Source organism: Polyergus mexicanus, unplaced genomic scaffold (genome assembly GCF_030449975.1).
Source record: "Polyergus mexicanus isolate NDT 795.1 unplaced genomic scaffold, iyPolMexi1.0 SCAF_17, whole genome shotgun sequence".
Taxonomy (NCBI): Eukaryota; Metazoa; Arthropoda; class Insecta; order Hymenoptera; family Formicidae; genus Polyergus; species Polyergus mexicanus.
In genome coordinates, this window is record NW_027223337.1 from 6054413 (window position 1) to 6077705 (window position 23293).

Consider the following 23293-nt stretch of genomic DNA (forward strand, 5'->3'; position numbering starts at 1 on the left):
TAACCGTTTCTTACTCTTTTCGCTCCATTTCGACACACCTCATATTTCCTACTTTGGAATCAGCAGAGAACGTCACGACTCGCGACGAATTTCATCATCACATGTTGCAATAAATATCCAAAGTAACAATAAACGTAAATTAATTTGAGAAATAATTGTGCTAATATAAACTATTTGAAGAATATCACATATATCTATATATATATGTGTGTGTGTGTGTGTGTATGTTCTCTTATATATTTGTAAAAAAACTTTCTTATATAAATTTAAAAAATATTATGTAATTTTTTACAACTATCAAAAATCATTGATAATAAGACGAGTATCAGTTTTCACCGAAAATTAATATTTTAATAATGTCAACATTCTATTTTTCGAAAGAAAACCACTTTCGTCTGTAGAGAATCAATATTTTGCGATCGGTTCAACACGTGTGACGCCTCTGCTGTATTTGTCAACGCGCTGAACGCCACGGCAAACACCTATTCTCTGCGAGTGGATCTAGTAAAATATTAGCATAGTCCTTATATATATATATATATATATATTGTATATATAGATGCACGCGGTCATAAGAGTGGAGGACGTTTGCTGGCGTTCAACGCATCGGAAAATAAACCAAGACGCAATATCGCGGCGTGCGACTTTCTTTTAGACGTAACGTAACGCATTCGACTATTGTGAGATGCGTTGATTTATCGCACGATACTCGCCACCTATAATCCTCGCCCAATACGTAGTTAGAAGCGCGATCGTATTTGCTTGGCTTGGTTTAATGAAGCGTTGTTAAATGACTAGAGGTGTTAAGACTACTTACTTTACGACCACCTTAAAACCTGTGCAGGATAAAAAAATCAGAAAGCCAAGAATTAGTAATCGCACAGTACGCGCGAGTTCTTATCTACGAGTGCGATTAGTAGATTTGATTACTACTACGTTTCTATAGCGAACATTAATACTCATATTTATTAACTTGCAACAAAAACAAATTTGCAGAAGAAGCTGTCGCATCAAATATCGACTGTAATGTCGAGGTAACAAACTATGGCTTACATTATGAGTTCTAGGTATACTGAAGCAAGTATACAGAAAATAGATTTCAGATTTTAAATCGAAAAAAAAAGATGCAGGAGTAAATTTAAATTGTTCATACTTTTCTAGGTTTCCGAGAGAAAAATAATAAAAACAAAAAGTATATATATAAACTAAATAAAATTTTAAACTAAATAATTTCAATATTTTTTACTTTAAAAGAGGAAAATTTTGAGAACAACTATAAGAAAAAATGTCATTTTTGTGACATTCGATTTTTATTTAATAGATTGGAAAAAGAGAATTGCATATTGCTCGCGCTCATTTCAGTATAAGAAATGTACCAGAAATCATAAATCATTCGAGTCTCTACTCAAAATCTCCCTTTCAGATATTATGCATCCGTCGACAATACTATTATTTCGGGAAACATTCTCAAAAAGAAGGATCGTTATCTCAAGCGGAAGTCAAAGGGGCCAAATTATATCGAACATACCTAGATCGAAGGGGTTTACTCTTGCCGCCGGTTTGTCTGGAATGCGGTCTCGTGTTCGGTTGCGATAGTTCGCTGTCGCTGCTCGCTAAGGAAGATCTCGCCGCCACGGCCCCATGAGCAAAATCTTTCCTGTTAGGTAACATGTTAGAGAATTATTCGCCATTAGCGGTTTCGTCTCGCAATCGCGAACTGTTGTATACGGGCAGCGGTCTGACATGGCCGCGAGCACGTGAGTGAAAGTGAATTCATAGAGACTCTTCGGAATGACAGACTCTTCTCTTTTATATACGTATTGCATATTGCAGAAGACCTTTACTCTTCTTAACCCTTTAGCCTATGTATCAAAACACTGCATTCGCTTCTCATTTTCTTTTGATTAAACATCGTATGGTATATCACTCATGTAAAAAATAAATACAAATAGAAATAAAATAAATTACTTTTAACAGACATAGTTATATATGTATATGTATATGTATACGTGTGTGTGCGCGCGCACGCGCGCATATTTTCTTGGGAAAAAAAAAACTGATCTTCTGGAGAAAACTTACTCTAAAAGAATCACATATAGAAATTTAACTTTGATTCTGAAGCTCGAAAATATTATCTCAAAAAGATTAATGTTATTATTTAAAAAAAAAACACAAATTTTATTGTTATAATTACCTGTAATTGTCTGACCTGGGCGTAGAGTTGAGATTTGCGGTTTTATTAGTGGTCGTGTGCGTATCCACGAAGACGGCCGAGCTCTTGGGAATGTCGCAGATCACCTTGGGATGCACAGTTGTTTGCTTGTACTCCAGATGCGATGACGATTCAGTGGGCGTCCAGTCATAATACTTTGGCCGGTAATCCTTGTATTCTCTCGGCTGTTGTTGATGATCTTGCTGTTGTTGTCTGGAATCCGCGCTGGACGTTCTCTTACGCAGATACTCGTCGCTGCTGACACTGCTCTTCCGCATGGTCGCCAACTTCGTCGGGGGGACTGATGTCGGCGATGACGCAGACGATGACGGCGCGCCGTCCGGGTCCGCGCGAGATAATTGCGAGCTGTCCCACATAGTGGGCAAACTACCCATAATTCGAGCACTTTGTTAAGCAATAGCAAGCAGTTCGCAATTTTCAAAATTAAAATCAGCAAAGAATCATTATATACATATAAATGATTAAAAGAATTATATCTATATTTTTAAACAATTTCCAAAGCATATATTAAAATATTAATATATATTTCCAAAATATATATTAAAAAATAAAAACAAAAACAAAAAAAATTAAAGACATATTGTATATTAAGATGATGTGAATATTCATAAATTATTCAATCTTCTTCTTCATATTTATTGTTTGTTATTCAATAATAACATTTTAAACATATGTATATAGAAGGTATATGTGGAAAAGTTTTCTTGATAAAAAAAAAAAAAAAAAAAAAATCAATATATAGATTTTTTGGCGTTTAACAGATATAAAGATTTTATAATTATTTACTATTTCAGAAAGAAATATGCAAATATAATCGAGTATTTACCTCATATTCTCGTCCATACTGTACAAACGAAGTTGCTGCCTAATGTTGGCCTTTTCCCTGGCACGTTTCCGTTGAAATTCTTCTTCCACCTTACGCATCGCCTCTAACTCGCCTTTCCTTTGTCTTTCCTTGGCTTCCACCTCCCGCGATAACTTTTCGGCCAATCTACGCCTTTCGATCTGTCGCACAGTGCTCTGGAACGTGAATCTTCGACCCTTCGAATTGTTCTTCGATGGTGGCTTGACCTCTGGCGCGACCTCCTTGTCATCCTGCAGATTTTGCTGAGCGGTAGGCGAAATGCTCCGTTGTTTTATTTCGGAGATATTTTCACATGATTTCGAAAATCTATTGTTCACCTTTCCATCGCTCGTAAAAGGCTTGTCTTTAAGAATAGCTGAATTTTTGGGCTGCTTGTTCGTCTTCTCCATGCTCTTGTCGGATTTCCTAAATTCATCTATGTCGTTTTTATGATACTTTGATTCAATATTGTTACTAAAGTTCTTTTCACTGTCCATCACCATATTGCTCCTGCAATTCAAGGCTTGTGATTGATATTGAGAACCGTTTGATTCGGGCAAATACATCACATGGCCACCTGAAGCCAGATAGGAGAACGAGGGCGGCTTCATAATCATAGGAAAATCACTGCGGTCCTCCAAATCTTCCACCAAATCCTCGTCATCGTCTTCGTCGTCAAAACTGGGCTTCCAACCGTGTGGTGAAGATCGCGTTGCGTCCATGATCTGCGTATGTTGCAGCGATGTCGGCGCGCTTGTTGATAGTAACCAGTTGTCATCAAGGACATCGCGAATACGTTTCCTCTCGAGATCCAACGGACCGAGCCCGAGAGCGCCCGATACTGATCTCTTCAGCTTCTGCAGCGAGTTGAAGGTCGAGCCCTCCTTGCTCTTTGGATCCGGATTGTATAGATACATGCGATTGTCGTCGCGCGGCAACGATAACGAGAACACGTGTGCTCTGGGCGGAAACTTAACGGGGGTCGGCATTGGCGGAGGCGAATCCACGCCAGCGTCACTACTGGATTCTTCGCCTAGATCCTGCTGCGGCGTCCACGTCGGTCTTGTCGCCGGTGTTTTCAATCTATTGTTATTAGTATTCGTGCTGACGTCTAATGAATCATCATTAACTGCGCCAGCATCCCCGGATATACCAGAATCGCCCGATTTATCATGCGAACTTCGCGGGCCAAGAGCGATCAGTGGCGGAGGTGGCCTCGATAGACGTTCGATACGCTCCTCAAACATTACCTGACATCAAACGTTTCGTAACCCCTTAACCAGAAATATCTCGAACAATTTATACGATGTTTTCGATTTTATTTACATGGTAATTATTATTTGCTACAATTGTTATACTAGGGTATTCTCTATTTATTATTATACATTCCTCGCACACTTACCGGAACTTCCTCGCTCGCCGTGCTCATGTTTGGTCCTGGTGCTTCTAATGCTGACAATAGCCTCCATGCTGCCGATGGTGAGAATCGTGGAATTTCCAGCTGCTTCTTAGGTAACGTGGGCCGTAATTTTAACGAAATATCCTCTATTCCGCTTTTCCCCTGATAATCGCGAATTTACGATGCAGCAAAAAAATTTCTTTATATTCTTTTCATTTTAAATAAATAATTATACTAAACAATTATATTATAAAAACTTGTAATTTTATCGATATTATTACAAATAAAACAGAATATTACTCACATCATCCGTATAATCATGGCATTCGATCGATCCGTTGACCTCTCTAGCTTGCAACCTAGACTGTATCTGCTCCATATGCTGATCCACGCAATTCCGCGACTCATTCGACAATGCTGCGTCCATGCCGAAATAGAAAGTCTTCGGTGCGGATTTCTCCGGTGATGACAATCTACAGAAACAATTGAAAAATATATTTCAGATTCTCCGCAATAATTATAAACAAAGGCACTAATTAGTCATCGGTTATCGACGCCATCGGAAAATTAATTGCTCACCTATTCGTATCGCGCGCCGCACGAGACATTCATTGATAAGAGAAATAATTAGAATAGCTTGGACGGATACGTGCGCATCCGCGATTCGGGAGAGAGATAAATCAATCTGAGATGCAAGAGCAACTTACACGTGCCAATTTTTCTCGCGCACGACTTCCTTGACTTCTGGTTTCCTCACGAGCTTCTCTTTGGATTTCGCGTCCTTCTTCTCCACCGTCGCGGGAACAGGTTCGCAGGGCCATCTCTTCTCGTCCGGTGCGCCATCAGTATTCCTAGCGTCGCTCTTCCGCCATCTACGATCGGAATCTCTCTCCTTTCCTTTCTCTTTGGCCTCGCTCGTTCGCTCGGGCGTGCTCTCCCTCCCGGAACCCTGCCCGCGAGAATCCGTCGCCCTAACGTAGGGTCTCACTGGGCTCTCCGATCTGGTTCTCGCCGGCTCCGCCGTGCTCTCATACTTCCGGCTCTTAGCCACACTCTTTGCTCGTTGATAATCCTCGAGCAGATCTCTCCGTTGTTTCTCCGCCGAAGAGTATTTCGCTGTGTCCAGACAATCCTTCGAATCTTTCCGAGGAGGATCCTTTGAGTGTACCGTAGACGATTCGTCAAACGTCGCCAATTTCTCGACAAGTCGTTTCTTTCCACCCGATACGGCTTCTGTCTGCCGGTCCTCCAGATAGTTCTTGGTTCCTTCAATATCACGGGCGTTTCCTTTATGTTCTTCATACATGTTGAGTTTGTTTTCGGATCGATTACAGCGGTCGATCAGCCGCCTCTCCTCGACGATTCTGTTCTCGATCGCGCATTTATCATGGGAACTCTCCTCGTTCTTTGCCATTCGTTTTTCCGGCCTCTTCGTCTCTTCGACTTTTGACTCTTTAAAGCCTCGATCAATGTCGCTATTGCGCTTTATCAGATTCGCGGACTCTGCTATCGACGAGGACTTACCGCCACAATGAAGCTTATTGCGAACTTTTCTGGCTACCTGCATTAGCTCTGCTTGGAACTCCGGACTACTCATGCTTCTTTGCAGCGTATTCTTGCCATCAAAGATCCGCAAACGCCTCTGCTCGTCCCGGCACCGGCGATCCTGACGGAGATCGTGCCAGGCAAGCCTGTTCTCTTTGTTGATAACACGGCCGTCCTCGCCTCGCCACTGTCGCTCGTTCTCCAATCCACCACCGCCACCGCTGTTCTCGCAACGTTCTTCAACGACGTGAGTCTGCGACGATGAGGATGAGGACAGCCAGTTGACTTGCGCCCTCTTCGTTTCCGCCCGCGTCTTGAAGAGGCGCGATCGCCTCGGCGGTGGTTGAACTTCCTCCTCGCCGCGACAACCACCCTGACGATCCTGGCCAGATTCCGTATATCTGTAGGCAAGATTCCTCTATTTCAAAATATGATACCGATATTTTGGAACAATACAGAAAAATCGTAATATTAAACTTGCTAGAAAAATACATATTTTAAAAAATATAGAAGGAAAGTATCTCCTTTTTCTGTAAAATTAAAAAATTATTTCTAAAAGAATTCGAGATATTATTCGAGATATTATTAATTCTAAAAAGATTTTAGGATATCAGATTTCAAACTAACGTTATCGAAGAATAATAAAGTTACTCGAGAAAAAAAAATAAATTGATAATGCATTGGCATTCTACCTATAGGAATCGGGGGACGATCTATCGACGATGCCGTTCGATGGCGGCGCCGGTGCCTTGTACTTCTTTTTGTTCTTGTATCGGCTCTCTCGCTCCTTGCAATCCCGTTCGGGATAATGTCCGTTTCCGCAATGCCGGTGTTCCATCGCATGCTGATGCTGTTGCTTCCCGTTGCAACGCACCGTCTCCTGTCCCATCGGCGAGTATCGCAGATCGGGTTCGCTGCCAAATCTCTTGATCTCCTGCATCTCGTTGTCCGTGCAGCACCCTAACTCGCTTCGATATTGACAACAACGGTGCTCGAGCTTGCGGCCGCGCGAGGCGCCGATATTCGACGCCGAGGTACTGCGGCTGCGGAATATTCCTGGCTAGAAAATAAAACAGAACAAAATCCTAACTTTAATTCTTCATATTTTTCACTCCATTTTTTATTATATATTTCATTCTCAGTGACAGCGGTCCAATCGCACATCTCACATTCAAAGTGAGAGAAAAATGTGGACACGATATTCATATGTCCGTCGTTCATAATAAAAGTTCATTAAAGAATTCTGATTATACCCACAATAGGTTAAAAGAATCTTTTTCTATCAAATATTATATAAAGGTAAGACGGCAAAGTGTTACGCGCGTTTATTCTTAAAACATTATTGATTTACAAAGCGTGCACGATCCTTCTGATGCGCGTAATAAGTGCTCTATAGAGAAGAGACCTTCTCCCCGTCACAAAGTAGACGGATGAGAAACCACCGTTTTGTGTGACCGCGCAAAGAGTTTGATGAAGGTCGCGTGATACATTTAGCGAATTCGCGATGCAACAAGTCATTCTGTAGAATATTCTTAACCGGGTTACGCGACGGATGGCGTCCGACCAAAAGACACGTACGAATTCTGAACGACTGCCTGCATTACCTGCATGAGAATTCTAAACGAAGGAAACAGGCTTCTTCGAAGACAGAAGGAGGACTGACCGTCCGAGATACAAAACCAGGAGATTGAACTAAAAGTAACTTTTCGGATGCAGAGATGATTTTGTGGAGTGCGGACTTTCACGCCGAAGATTCGGAGCAGAAAATTCATCATGTTTTTCGTATACTTTCGGCTGCAATTTACACAGCAACCTAAATAAATATTTCAAGCATATAAAACATATGTATTTATATACCACATGTATATCTGTTTTCTTTTATCTTTAAAAAATTCAATAAATATAAATTAAAAAATATAGATTGACAAAGTTGTAATCAAATCTTTTTATAAGACAAAATAATATCTCCTTTTATTCTCCATCTCTTTCCGAATGATTATTCGATTATATTAGGCGCGCATTCAATTCTCAACCATTTCAGAATATTTTCACTCGCCGAATCGGAACGATTCGCATCACATGCAAATCTTTTCATATGGACGTTTCGATGGGATAATAGATATTTCATTCTCAAAGCAGAGTATGAATGAATAGGTATACGAACACGACGATATGTTTCGAACAAAAATAAATTTAGCCCCTGTATTAATCCGAATAGAGTAACTCTAGAGATGGTGATATACAAAGAATCAGATATAATGTTTCAAAGTATAATATATGCCATTATTATCATTATTATCATGCGAGCACTACCGTTACTATTGCTAATTACTGCTAACGATGAAAATTATTAATCGACATAGAAAGCCTTTGTAGAAAAATTTCAACAAGTGTAAGTGCGACGAACTAAGCGGCGACTCGTATTCTCGCACACGAGAGCAGCATGGCACGCCACGTCATCAACGCGACTCGAAAAGCCGCCGCGAATCCTTACCTTATTAAGGTCGTGCGGAAGCGTGAGGGCCGGAGGCCTGCGGCCGCTTATGGTTCCCCCGTTGTGAATGATGCTGCCATTATTGGTGGCGCGCAGCCGCTGATTGGGCGGCTCCGGCAGGACCTTGTGTCCCGCCGGTTGTTGAGGATGATGTCTCGCAAGCTCCCGAGGGAAGGACTGTGTCCACCCGCGTCTGCCAACCTGCTGCGACGGTCCATTGGACGCACAATATTGATGGGAACCGCTATTGCCCATTTCTATGCCGATCTGGCGTCTCTATCGAGTGCAGCACGATTCGCCATTCATCTTGTATCTGGAAAAGATCAGAAAGGGAAGATGCCAATTATCCAACATGTTCGCTTGAATCATATCGAAAGATACCGCGACATCTAATTGGATCCGCAAAGTTACCTGTATACCATAAGTTCGAGAATCAGAATTTTTATGTAAACAATAGCTGAACCAGATTATAATATATTTTTCTAAATTATAACATAGTATCGAATAAGATATATACCTAGACAGAAGTTAATTAAGCTATTCTAAAAAGATAATGTTCTAGGATCATAATTCTTGAATAAAACATAAAGATTACATAATTTATTCAATAGAAATGTGATAGAGATAGATAGTAATAACTAATTAATTAAAATTAAAAAAAAAATGTTAAAAGATGAGAATAAAATAATAATTCTTGATTAAGATCAACAGAATTGACAGGCAGAAAGATGAAAAATATATATATTGTAAAAAATATACTAAGTAGATGCAAATATTTATACAATGTTATGTATGAAGCTTAAGTACTCTGTAAGATAATCGGATAGTCAATTAAGAAGACCACTTTGCAAACTTGTTCCAATTTCCCTTAAACCTGTGTAAAAAAATACGCTTTTGCATACTAATTCGCTTTACATATGACGATTAAGGATGTAATTAAACGTTAATAAGTGTAATCAATTTGCAAATATGTTGCATGACCTGCCTTAAATTTTCTTCGATAAGATAAAAAGACGCGTGACGTATCCAATTAATATCTTCTTCGTGAAAAGCATATTTCATGGATTAATTTCACCATATGATGTGGTCTCTCATTATCGAAAAATTATCCCCAAAATACTCCATAGATTGTACGAAAGCGTTTCGTTTATTTGATCCCTTTGGGCGACTAAAGAGATAATCAATGTTATGTATGAAAAATATAGTATCAATTTTTTTGTCCATTTACGTGACGCGCTATATTTTCGAATCACGTTCAAAAGAAAAAGATAACTTTCTAATATCTCGCGCCAGACGAAGAACGATGATCCGCGAGACCATTGATGAACGAGAAGAGTTGCAACGAGACCCGGGGGGGAAATAGGGGTATGGAACAAGAGGAGGATAAACGCACGCGAGTTGATCGAACGATCTGGGCAGGCCGCTTTATCTTACAGTTAGACGCGGTTTAACCTCTTGCGTTAGTCGTGTCGGGATACAGGAGAGGAAAGAAGAGGAGGAGGAGAGATAGAGAGAAACGGAGAAAGAAAGGATTCTGGACGCGTCTTTCTAAAGTAAGTTCTTCCATTCACCACGGTACAGGAGCAGGTGCCCAACCTGCACACGCGACCCGTCCGTGTCGATCGACCGGTAGTACCGCTAATCCGAGAATGAGTAAGACAGCGCGAAAAGCGCCTGAGAAAAGTCGCGGGACGCTAAATCGTTGAGGTAAACGAGTCAGACGACTTTTATTAATGCATCTTGTATTTAACGAGTATCGAAGCGAGATAGCGCGTGGAAAACTGCTTTTCCGCGTCTTTCTCTCTCTCTTTCTCTCTCTCTCTCTCTCTCATATCTCGCGCGATCAAATTGAAAATAAAGCACCGGATGAAATCGTTGCTCGCGCGAGTTAATATTCGCAAAAAATACGCGAGGCGAATGAGTAAAATTACACTCACGGTCGTTCCGCCGACAGATGATATTCTTCTGATATCGTCGATATCGGATCTGCAAAAGGCGACGATCTAACTCTTACTATATCTTTGCTTGATAAAAAATATTGAAATCAGAGTTTGCAGTAAGATGAAATAACTGGTTGACTGGGGAATACGAAGCGCAAATGATAGCCTTAGATACCCTTAGATATTCGCAGACGTAATTACACTATTTGCGTTTCCTGAGATGGAAAAGCTTCGACACGTTTCACTTCCGCATTTGCGACGTGATGGTGAAATGACAGGGACCAGATTAAACGATATCGTAGTCAGATCAAAGAAAAAAGACACAGAACGTGTTTCTCACAGTTTCACCTCAGACAATGTACTCTGAAATTCACGCGACTCATAGTCGTTCGATGTTGATACGTATGCAATTTTATTCCTTGAAGAACGATGAATGCGCGTAATACAATATTAATTGCGCAAATCAATGCAAAATGCATATCCTATTTCATGGCAATGTTTATTTCACAACACAGTGTAAAGCTTGTACCGTTTATGAAAACAATGCAACGTTACTAATGATTATCAAGACGCTTTAATTTTGACTCAAACCCGCAATTTAGAATTGTAACTTGATATATGTATATAAGTATATATAAGTAAATATTATAAATTACATTGTTATATTATATACAGAAATTATACAATTTTCATAAAATCTTGAGAAATTACTATTATTTTTTTCTTTAGTGATTATTTTAGCCGCAATCGCGCGAGAGAAAAATTCCGCGATAACACCCGGCGATATCCCACCGTTCGCTCAGCATCATCAGTGTCATCGGTTCTTCGGCGGTTTCGCGCGCGATTGTCGTGCCGCGGCGAGAGGATTCTCCGGGGCACAAAGTGGCAAGTGATGCATGACGGATGGCGGCGGTTATGATAACTCGGGCGTTGGGTACCCGCGGGGGAAAGACGTAGGAGACGGAGGTAGAAGAGAGCAACGGCAGGAGGAAGAGAAGGCGCGCAGGGGGCGACGAAGCGCGAAGGGACCCAAGTATAGAGAACGGGGAACCGGGGGGGCAGGAGGGGAGGAGGACGTTTGCCCCCTCGCGATGATCATCGCCGAGAGTCATCGAACTTGGAAGGATAGGAAGAACGATTCTCCGTCTGCCGTCTCTCGTTCGCGATAGCTCGCCTCGCTCGTTCACTCGTCTAGGATAGGGGCAGGCGAGCAGGCAGCTGTATACAGAGCCCCGGCTATCTTCGAGGAACTCGAATCGAAGCCGGGCTGTATTCCCGGGCGATATACATACGCCCACGTGTCGCAATTGTCGGCACAAATCATGCACTTCCTGCTGCAAACGCGCCATACAAAAATCATGAAAGAGCGAGCGCGCAAGCCGACAATCCGATTGGATCGAGTCGGGTGGTTCGTTTCTTTTCTTTTATTTCTTTTTTTCTTCACGCTCATTTTATTTATGAAGTGGATCGAATCAAGGCGACGTCGACGATCTCTCTCTCTCTCTCTCTCTCTCTCTCTCTCTCTCTCTCTCTCTCTCTTTCTCTCCCTCTCTCGTTGATTTCGGATACGCAATTTATGCATTATGTGCAGTTTTGTTAGAGGAGAGAAGACAGATACATCGCGAATTTTCTCTCGCAAGAGAACTGTCATTAGAGATTAGCTCCGCGCTCGTTCCGCACTTGTAACGAAAATATCATTCGCCGCATTTAAATCATGGATTCGAATGTAAAGACCGGGAGCTCTCGCTAGATCGGAAATGATACCAAGCCAAGAGTCGTTATTACATTCCTGGCGTTGCGAAATGAGAGGGCGCGTACTCTCCTCTTTCAATAGCAATGTCTCACTCTCTGTATTATAGTCTGTCCTTGATAGCAATATTTCGCTTTGTACAACCGCGCATTTCGTCTTCCGACGACGAACGTTTAATGCTCGGGTAGAATTTTTCCTAGCTAGAAAATAGCGTGCAACTAAACACGTGGGTGGCATCCGACTTTCTGAGGAACTCGTTCGGAATAAAACACAGTATCATTTTAGAAAAAGGATATAAATAAAATTACTGAAACGACTTAAGAGAAAATAAAGTAAAAACATATAATCCAAATAATTTGATTAAATAAATCTCGCGTGAAATCTTTTTATAGCGTGCAACCGATGAAATTGAATGCGACTTTATGCAAAAGAGAAGAGACGCAAGTGTTCCAATATTAAATAAAATTTTTTCGCTCGGAGTGATATAACCACGTGCCTCATCATCCGCAGAGGCCAATGTTCCACCCTGTATAATCGCGTCTACCGACAGGAAGATTCTGTCTTGTAGAGCCTCGGCGGCTTCCTCGGTGGACGCTTGTAAAGAACAAAATGCCAATCCAATTTCCCGGAAGATCTCACTCAAACAGGTCTCCCTCTTTCTCCCTCCGCAATCGGTTAAGGAGCCAGCTCTTCCTCCCCGCTTGGGAATCTCGCGGGAAGATATTCCACCACGAAGAGAACGCCCGCTGGAATTTAACCGTTGCGCCCTCGGGCTCGGGAGGAACAACCGGTACCGGTTACGCTGTGCGAGACAACGACAGACCTTATCCCGATATATGTGTGCGTCGTGTGTAATAAAATCCGGTCTAAATATTTCAAATACGCCGTCAAGGTATCGTTGAACGACATGCTACGTTCTATCGGATAATCGATGATGTTGGACCAACGTGTAGTTATGTGAATTTTCTATAGGTGCAACGAGCGCTATCATAACGTATACACGTCCTTTCTAAACATCTATATATAGGCTGATTAGAGAATAATATTGAGAGACTGCCGGTAATAATCTAGATTATCTAAATTGTAATAAAGTATAATAATTATAAAATTTTGTATCGCGATAAATAAATATGATGACATATATTCTGAAAGGCGTTGGAAAAAATGATGCATGATATTGCAAGGCGTAACGCGAAAACTCACGACGGGGGCAAACGATATCGTTTACACAATTCCGCGTAATATAGCTCTCGCGTGCGTTTCGCACGCGTAGACTAGTATTGATTTAACAAGCTGGTGATGATGATGAAACGTATATGTACGTCGCTTATTTTTCCAAGGAGAAGGAGAGAAGGCGCGGTGAAAACAAAGGCATACGTGTGTGTCCTGTACCCACGAGGACCATCGCTATCTGAATCCGCCGGGCCAGACGCACAACGGCGTGTATTCCAACTTTCACATTTTGCACGAAAGTAATAACGTTACGATGCGCACCGCCACGTGGAAATCCTACCAATCCTATCACGCGACGACCGGGCGACTCGGCGGCGCGCAACCTGCACAACCCGCGTGCGGAGATATTATCTCCACCCCCGATCTATCCCATATATCAGCGGGCAACGTCCCCTGATGCCGCACGGCTAGATCCGCGGCTCGATCGCGGTAATAATGATCGAACAATGGGCGCGGGTGAAAAATCTCGTTACCTCGCGCCGAGTCGACTTTCGAACTCGGCTCTGACCCCTCTGATCCTGGGCGCGCGCACCCCCATCGACCCGAGCGTCGAAACCGGTATATCCGACCATCCATAAGGATGTTTCCCGATGATTGCAGAAATTACGCAAAATATCTAAGTTTCGGGAAGATTCGCGAAACAACTCCCGTACGCAGAATATTCGGCTGAGCGATTTTTTTTATCGCGTATCAAAGAGAAATCCTCGCCGTTCGATAGATCAAGATACAGTATCGATGGATTCAGATTCGCAAAAAATATCTTTATATCTATGCACATACTACACATATAATTCATACACAAATTCTTCTTCTTTTTAATAAAAGAAAAATATATATGTATACAATTGTATATTTTCGTTAATGACGTATGTAATTGAAGGTTCCCGATATATATATATATATAATTATAATATAAATATTTCGATACGTGTACGCTATTCCTGGCTCAAGTTCTCGTCTGAAATAAAGTGCAAAGATCTCTTCGTTTCGATTCGTTTCCTCTAACATTAACAGCGATGCAGAAATCTCTGCGTTGCGGCATCGCCGCAGTGCGCTGTCGCAGTTTAAAGCGCTAATCGCGCAATCGCGACGAAATCAACGCATTTGCTAACGAAACGGCGTACTTTCGACGTGCAGCGAGACTAATTTTCCACGCCGCGAGCATCAGCCAGTTTCGCGCCCTATTCGCTCTTCCGTGACTTCTATCGGAGCGCGCGAGGAAACGAGATCGGGCGCGCGAAACACGAGATGAACGGGGCTAACTTACGGACTGACTTTTCGTACTCCCTGCCGTACGTGCCACGGCACGGTAGATAGCGAACGGCTCTTGTAACTCTCGTCGAGATAAATGCAGATTGTGCGAGTAGGTATATGTCTAAGCCTGTCTCGCAACTCTTGCTTAATTGACGCTGAGATCCTTCGGATGCCGTTCCCTCTCTTCTTCCTCCCTCCCTTTCTCCCTCGCTCACTCACTCACTCACTCACTTACTCGCGATTTCCTTGTTAGAAAGAGAAACGAAGAAAGAAAATGCGGGGTGAAATAGAGAGATGCGAGAAGCTGCGAGCAATGTGAAAAAGAAGGAAAAGAGAGATGTAGGGAGAGACAGGGGGGAGAATGCAGAGTGAGAGAAAAAGGACGAATTATTAAGCGAATTATAAGTGCGCGAGAGTAATATATCGCACGTGGTCGTAGCTACTGAATCTCAGTGTATATCGAGCAGTACTTTAGCTCATTAAAGAGCGCGCATCGCGCGCGGATGCCGCGCCGTCGACTTCTCGGGAGCTTTAATTAATAAGGAATCGTAACGTTAGACCATCTGTTGGCGATAAGGCGCGCAGGTGCTTTATACGCGCCTTCGTGATCGCGATCATCGTGCGCCGGCGTAATGCGTACGAGATTACGGAGTGCGCCGGCCAAATAGGCGCAAAAGGCATCCGATAATTACGGCTCCCCCCCCCCCCCTCCCAGGAGTATATTTCGAAATGAAAATCGTGTAGTATCAAAAAGAATGTTCGAAATTCTGAAAGAGAAAAAAATCTATTGGAAAAAAAGAAATATTCGATGCAAAGTTTCGAGAGAAGGCGAAATTCACGTGAAACCCAGAAGCCGCTCTTCTATCTTCCAAATCTATTGTTTCGAAATTTCCTTAATTTCTATTCCTTCTACTCGTTCGATTTTAAAATTAGGATACTCGAGGATTTTGCTTTATCGCCTCGTCTCGCATTTTTAATTCGAGGAACCTGATTTTTCCATGCTCCCCACGTTCCTCGAATTCTCGTCGCGTCGGTTCCTCGATGAACGCGTTCCGCGTACGCTACGTGTCCGAAATGCGCGATCGCGCGAAGAATCGTCGCGTATCTCCGAACTAATCATTTAAGCGTAACTTTGTCATGTCGTGTTCTACGACCCGTAACGCAAACTACGACGGCCGATGCTGTGCGCCCGCACCATCGAAACGCTTCCCGGGATCGTTTAATTATCGCATGGCAGCGGCATATGTTTGCATGCGAAATGTGTGTCCACGCATCCTGCGCTCTAGTAATTGCCCCTTTACGTGTCACGAGCCGGGACGAGGACGACGTCGTGACTGTCCGCCGTAGGTGCTGCCGCAGGTAACGTCGATCCTTCCGGCTGCCCGCCGGGCGCATTTACGTCGCGCGTTTAATGCACGCGAACGATCGAGGATATATGAAAAAGTACCTTTCCGCCCGTTAACGTAATTCGCCCGTAATCTCACGGTATCCTGTGCTTTCTCTTTCTTTCTCTCTCTTCTCCTGCAATGCCGTGATGTAAATAGGAGGAATGAAAATATTGCACGATGCGGGTTTTTAGCGTCTTTTGCAACATTTTTCTGCTTCCATCAATTTTATTTTATTCGCATGCATATGTAAAGCTAACTCATTATTATTACATTCCGTATCCGTGAAAATTATACTTTGTGGAATCTAAAAATAATTTATAATAAAATGTATAAGGTGAGAATGTTTTTTTTTTTTTTTTTTGTGATAAATATTTTAAGATCCTTTAAATATATGATTTCACAAAAAGAACCCATCACTTTCTAAATTACGTATTTCAATTTTGGATCGTTGCGATCAAAGTTATCGATCTACGTACACGTTGATGAGGGGAAGATATCGCAATCTCGAGCTTGCTCCAAATTTAATTAATCGCGCAGAAATGAAGCGGCGATGTGCCGCGTTTGATCCGACTCGGTAAAGGAAGCGAGACGGAGGCATGAGGGGGGAAAAAAAAAAGAAGAGGAGAATCGAGCGGATTCAGGTCGCGGACCCCGTGCGAAAAAGAAAGTCCTCCTCGAGAAGCGCCGACATCGGGGCTTGTCGAGAGTGGAACCCCGCAGGAACCATCGATATCTCCGCCCGTCCCGAGTGCTCGATGACCGAAATTTACTTCGTATACAGGTACACAGAAGTTGCCGAATTCACGCGTGCGACGTGCTTTAGATCGAAAGTAGGTGGGCAACGGCAACCTCGGTACAACGCTGCAGGCGCATTCCGCCATTTACGGCCGTCGCGTCGTAGAAAGTTGCGGCAGCGATCGATCGGACGCTCGATTCGAATGAAACATCCTGTCGTGCGACTCGGCCCTTTACGCTCGTATATCACAATAATTAATTGGTCGCGTTAAATTTATGACAGTCATCATTTTATAGAAGATTTCAATGAAAATGATATTTAAATTTATGCGTTCAGGATAGAAAAAAAATGTCACTTCAAAATATATGTTATTCGCTTAATTATTTAATTAACCGAAAAAAAATTATTATCGCGAGAAGTAAAATGTCAACAAATAAAGTTAAAAGATCTAATGTTGAGAATCATAAAAAATTACAAGTACCTGCCATCAAATTATATCTATAAAAAATTGATCCTGAAATCACTGAAAGAAACTGTCGTTATTAAACTAATGTGAAAAAAGTGGTTCGACAGCTTGACAGTTATATATCGAATCTCGACAGATCACGAGGTATGGATGAGTGCCGGAAGCGTGATCGGTAATTAAAAGCAATGCGTTTAGAATGGGAACGAAGACGACTTCAATTATCGACTGTACGTTTTAATGGCCAACGATAAGCGTCACGGAAGGAGCATCAGCTTGTCGTTCGCGCGCGCGCGCGCCAATTAAAATAGATTGCTCGATCGCGAAATTCCGAGATATCGCGTGCGAACAAGGATTACGTCCGTCCGCAAATCCTCGACGAAGAGAACCAGCCACGAGCGGGGCTTTAAGAGTAAAATCGAATCTATACGCATCTATGAATGTCTTGAAATCATTTAACGACCCCGACATTTCTTTAGAATCGAATAATAATTTAAAGAATAATAAATTAATTATTGCTTTTGTAAAATATGTATATGTTTAGATAACCCAGCGGTATCGAAACAGCAACATCTATCTGGATTCGATCCAAGTATGTGGAAAGTTTGTATACGAAGGTTTACAAAGAAAGAGAGACTGGTTCTCGTCTGAGTTATCTCGTTTCTTGCTCGTTCTCTAGACGAAAACTTTCTATATCAAAGATGTCGATTATGGCATCTTATAATCATCAATTGTCGTCTGCATGAATTAAGACGATGAATGGCGCGTGTAAAAATCCGTCGATATACTGACAATGAGACATTGCTATTGTCCATGTGGACGTACGTGAAATGAATTTCTCCCGCGAACGAGTGACGATTGAGCGCATGCCGGATGTCGCGTGATTAGAAATCTCGTACGTAAAGCCCGATTGGCGTAATGACATTTCTGGCACATTTTCTAACGCTATGGTTACACCATACGCACGCTTCTTAGAAAAATCCATGATCTTGAGAATCGAAGATCTCGATTCAAATGCGAAGATATTCTAAGAGCAAGTCAAACATTGTCGCTATTTTGTTTCTATCAAAGTTAATTTAAAAAAAATTAAACTAATGTAACAAAATCATATATTACAACTTAGTTATAATATTAAATAGTTTCTATTAACCACACACGGAGTATGGACGTTGCTATAATTAAAAATTATCCGGAAATTATATATGAATATACATATATATATAATTAAATAGTAAAATTATGCGAGTATTCAAGCCTATCAGAGTGAAACCTGATCAGCAATATGATTCCTATCGAAATACATACAAGGATATTTGACCGGTTCGTAATTGGAGCGTGGATGGAACATGACCATCTCTATGATGAGTCAAGCCTTCGAGTTTCACGTTAGACGTCGTCACGCGAAGTAAATCTCGCTACGCATCCGTTAGAAATCACGTTAGAAATATCGCTATTGCACCTGTGAGCACTCGGGTTTTATTGCGTTCGATAGTTGATAATCAAAGCTGACTCGTTATTATAATAACAATGGAAACACTTTAGCTTTATTCTGCAACGATCAATTGTAAAAATTGTATCACACTAAAATTTTTGGAAGAAATTAAAATATTGAAGAGTTTTCGTGTTGAAAAAAATGAAAGGTATCAATAGCAGATATTACTTCAATGAGTATAATATTTTGTGTATAAAAAAAATTTTAGCGATATAATTATATATCTCTCGTGTACATTTTTTTTATCAATATTAATTTCTAACGCAATATGATCTTAATGCATAATATAAAGCGGTCTTAACGAATGTTCACACGCCAGCAGGTCACAATATAAATAATCATGCGTGTCGATAGCAACAGCCGCTACGAGAGAAATCGGGTCAGATCGAATCGATTGAATAATTTTTTAATTAATTTTTGATCGCGCGCGATATGAAAGCGCGATTTCACTTCCTTCCGATAACGGCGTTATATCCTTGTGAACGATAACAGAAATGTTATGCGGTATCGCGAAATAAACAAAAGTTGAGACTTTTTATGCTTCTCACAAATTTCTGATGTTGCAGATATACATAGAATAATAATAAGATATAAATAATTTTTACGAATAATTATTATTTAATTATTATAAATATATATTTTAATTATTTTTTAATTCTTTTCGTATAATTATTATACGAATTATTTTCGCGTCTTTCACGCGCATCAAAATCTGAATTCTGATTGCAGAGTTTCTCGAACGAACGTGACAGTATTCAGCGAGAAAAAAATTCGCGGCGATACGCCATCGAGCGCCGAAATTATCCGATGAATCGTGTGCATTCTTCCGTGTTCCTTTCTCACAAAAAAAAAAAAAAAAAAAAAAACATCATTCCTATATGTTCGTCGATAATAACAGCGTGTGGATAGGATGATTGCGTAACAAAAGTAAAGTAAGTAATCGGAGGGCAAAGACCGTGACAGCGGCACTCTCGGATTCTTTATTTTAAAACAGAGATTTTCAAAAATTTTCCGATAACACCTCTAACTTTCCCCCGTAGAAAATAATACAAATTTTCAACCGGTTATTCATTAAATAATAATACGCGCCAATGTTACAGATGATATTAAAGATAGAATAAATATGTAGTCGACATCTTTTTCCACAAAGTCGAGGTAAATATACAAATATTGATAATGTGTTTGAGAATCTATGCTTCAAAAGATACTATTCTATATCTCGCTTCACGAGCTTATATAGATTCTTAGATAACGTACACGATTACGCGCCAACGAACAAAAGATTGTCCCGCCTTCATTTTTGTCGCGCGAAGGTTTGTGGCGAAACGCGACATAATTTTATGACGTAACAATACACTTTATTTCCCGCCTCGCATTCGCTCGTATCAGCGACTCGAAGGTCATCAATACGATTTTACTTTCTTCTCTGTTACAATGTCGATAAAAAAATCTTTATAAGTCGCGATCGCGGAGGCGTCAGTTTATCACTGTGAAATCTCGCTCCGACGAACCGGATGTTTACGAAACTTACTAACAAGCATAACTTGTATCTCAGAGATTCGTTACGTTAAAAAATTAACACTATCAATTATACTGCTAGAAAAATTGAGAAAAAAATATATATCACAGATTAAATTATTGTGTTACAAAAGACACGTGTTATACACAAGATATCTTTTATAATTCTATCGTACTGTTTGATTCATTCGATTTAAAGTGAAAAACAGCTTCTATGTTAAATAATCATATTTCAGACATTTTAAACACACATATATATATATATATCATACGCGCTAATCGCGACCTGACACGCACTAAAAAGAAGATTGTTGATCACTACCGGCGGCTTGTAGGTAGCCAAGGCTGCGGCGAGAGAAATTGCCCACGCGACATGTCCTACGCGGCGAGAGCCTCGCCTACGCGCGTAAATGAAGCTTTAAGCTGGCATTCCACCGAATCGGACACGCGAGATGGTTTATCTCGATGCAAATAATAATAATACAGATAATAATCGCACGTGGCACATTTTGCCGAAATGGCGGTAAAAGACACTACGCAGTATCTCATGTCCTCGAGCGATGTGACAGTCAATAAAATAAGATAAAATAAATTGAGCCCCGCAGATTTCTTAAAAATTTATTCTTTATGAATTAAATTATAAAGAATAAAATTAAATTAAATTAATTTTCTTATAAATTAAATATTTATCTGTTTTATTATTTATTATATAATGATTAATTTTATCGAATTTATGATTAATGTGATAATTGATTTCACTAATATCATTTCTTTCACCGTATTTTAACTATTCTTTTCTTCTAAATCGTAAATTTGTTTTACGCAACGAACAATCTGTTTAATTGTGATAAGCGCTGAATCTCGAGCTTGAAAGTTTATGCCGTTTTATTCGGTGGGACATTTCCTTTAAGTTCTCGCGCGTGAAAGGCAGCTTATCGTGGACGTCGCCTTGCCTACCAGGCGTAGCTAGGTAGGATGGCCCCAACGGGCGTATCTATACAAAATGTCCAGCGAAGGAGATGACTGCCGTCCGTGCATTGCAGATAAACATATATCTCGCTTAGAAAGTTTCACACGTCGGAAAGCCGACGTTTCTCTCGCGACACTGCAAGAGATATTCCCTTCCTAAAAGCAGTAACGCTCTCCCGAGTAACGTGAATGATTTGTATCTTAATAGGAAGCGATATTAGATGCAGCTATTACGAGACGGCACAGAGACACGTGCTACCTTGACGGACAAATGGTATATGTAAGTTTTTCCGTGCCGAGAGACGCTTCACGTCCGGGATGCACTTGCGTTTCGTAATCGTAATCATAACTGCGGCTTATCGCGATTTTAATTAGAACGCATTACAAGAGTGTGAGCGATAAATATATGGTATTAGTATTCTAAAGAAAACGTTAGAAACGCATTTGTATTATCGGAATAATTCATCCATATGTGTATAACTGTTTGATAATATGTGAAGTTAAAAATAAATGGTGTGCGTGCACAAATGCAAAGGATATAGAAGAAAGAGATGTTAATTCTTTTTTTTTTGTCTCTTGTAGTTATCATCGTTAGCTTAATACTTTGAAGAATAATACTTTGGTCTCTTTGCAGAGAGCCCCATCTCTCGCGATTAAATCCAGCCTTGGCCAAAATGGAAATCTCTCCGATCATCGATACATGATCGATGCAATCTCGACGGCAAAATGCATGTAACGGATGCGATAATCCCCGCAGCAAGCTCCATTAATATTAAACGGTTGCGAAAGAACATCGTCGTCGGGAAATCGTCGGCGAGCGGCTACTTTCGAAAAGCTGTGGCGAAAGAAAGACGATGTCACCGCCTCCATTTCTTATGCGCATATTTATAAAGCGATAATTGTCGATGTTAAAGATCGGCAGTCGATAATTGGCAGTTTTATGACGAATTTCACTGTCTTTACGAGACCCCGATCATCGCGGCTTTCCCGCCTTCGTGTCCGTCAGTTAGAAAACAGGAAGGTGCACAATGCTTCAATGCATTTCGTTGCATGAACGAAACGATTGTTGAAAATCATCTTGTTATTACTCAAGTTTCTTCAGACTTTATTGCTAAGGGCAGCGACATGCGATGTAATTTTTTTTTTTTTTTTTTTTTTTTTTTAAGAAAATAATTATATTGATAATTGATTATTTTTATATATAATATTACGCGTGAATAAAACAGATTAATCGTCCCAAAAATTATCCACACATCTGCTACTTAGTTTGATTTGAAAAGTTAGTAAAATATTAGGTCGCAAGTAAACATATATCTGACAAACTTGACATTTTAAACCCACGTGAACTCAATATCCTACTTTTAATAAACTGTTTTCAATATAAAAAAAATGATAATATTTTGTTTGTAGTTGTATATAATATAACAATAAGTCTGCTTGTAATCAAAATCATAGAAAGATATAGCATTTTGAAAAAAAATCGTCACACGATTTTTAAAAGATATCAGTAATGTATCTTGAATTGAGAATCGCGTTTGTAGTTATTCGTAATAATTTTTTTTCGTGTTCCTTGCACCGTTGAAAACTTACAGTCAAATGACATTATTTCAACATACTATATTTTTTTTATATTTACAACGTCGACTACGAAACGAAATTTTTATTACTACAACGATTACAAACGAAATATTATCATTTTCTGTATTGAAAACTGAATTTTTTAAAAATGCTAAGGTGCATTAATTTCACCTAGATTCGAAATGTTAAGATCCTCGGATATAATGTTTACCTGCCGTGTATCAACCTAACATATTACCAAGCAATTTCTCGAATGAGACTAAACTTTGCGAGTCATTATCACTTATTTAAACTCTATTAATATTAACACTTGAGTGACGTGTGCGGGGCTCTTCAATATATGCTTCCAATTTTTGTTACGGGTAATCGAAAGTAAGATTTGATACTTTACATAGCGTCTCCTCCTCTATCTTATCGTCTTCGAAGAAGCCTCCGGGTCTTCCTCGCACCGTTTAAT

The 23293-nt window shown here is 40.5% G+C and overlaps 1 protein-coding gene across 4 annotated transcripts in view; it reads right to left on the bottom strand.

The window, feature by feature from the left end:
* Window positions 1–23293, bottom strand: part of LOC138940511 (zinc finger CCCH domain-containing protein 13-like) — a 69717-nt gene that overhangs the window by 983 nt on the left and 45441 nt on the right. Inside the window, exons 1-9 of one of the 4 annotated variants that reach the window (XM_070309493.1) lie at window positions 8516–8601; window positions 7626–7834; window positions 6714–7081; window positions 5184–6422; window positions 4781–4949; window positions 4480–4638; window positions 3060–4327; window positions 2195–2599; window positions 1529–1657 (exon numbers count right to left, since the gene is read on the bottom strand). In XM_070309493.1, the coding sequence (XP_070165594.1) occupies window positions 1529–1657; window positions 2195–2599; window positions 3060–4327; window positions 4480–4638; window positions 4781–4949; window positions 5184–6422; window positions 6714–7081; window positions 7626–7796 (3908 nt within the window). In that variant the 5' untranslated portion in view covers window positions 7797–7834; window positions 8516–8601. Of the gene's footprint in view, window positions 1–531; window positions 837–1528; window positions 1658–2194; window positions 2600–3059; window positions 4328–4479; window positions 4639–4780; window positions 4950–5183; window positions 6423–6713; window positions 7082–7625; window positions 7835–8515; window positions 8829–23293 lie in introns of those variants that run through there. The other 3 variants (XM_070309495.1, XM_070309492.1, XM_070309491.1) reach the window with 3 other exon arrangements.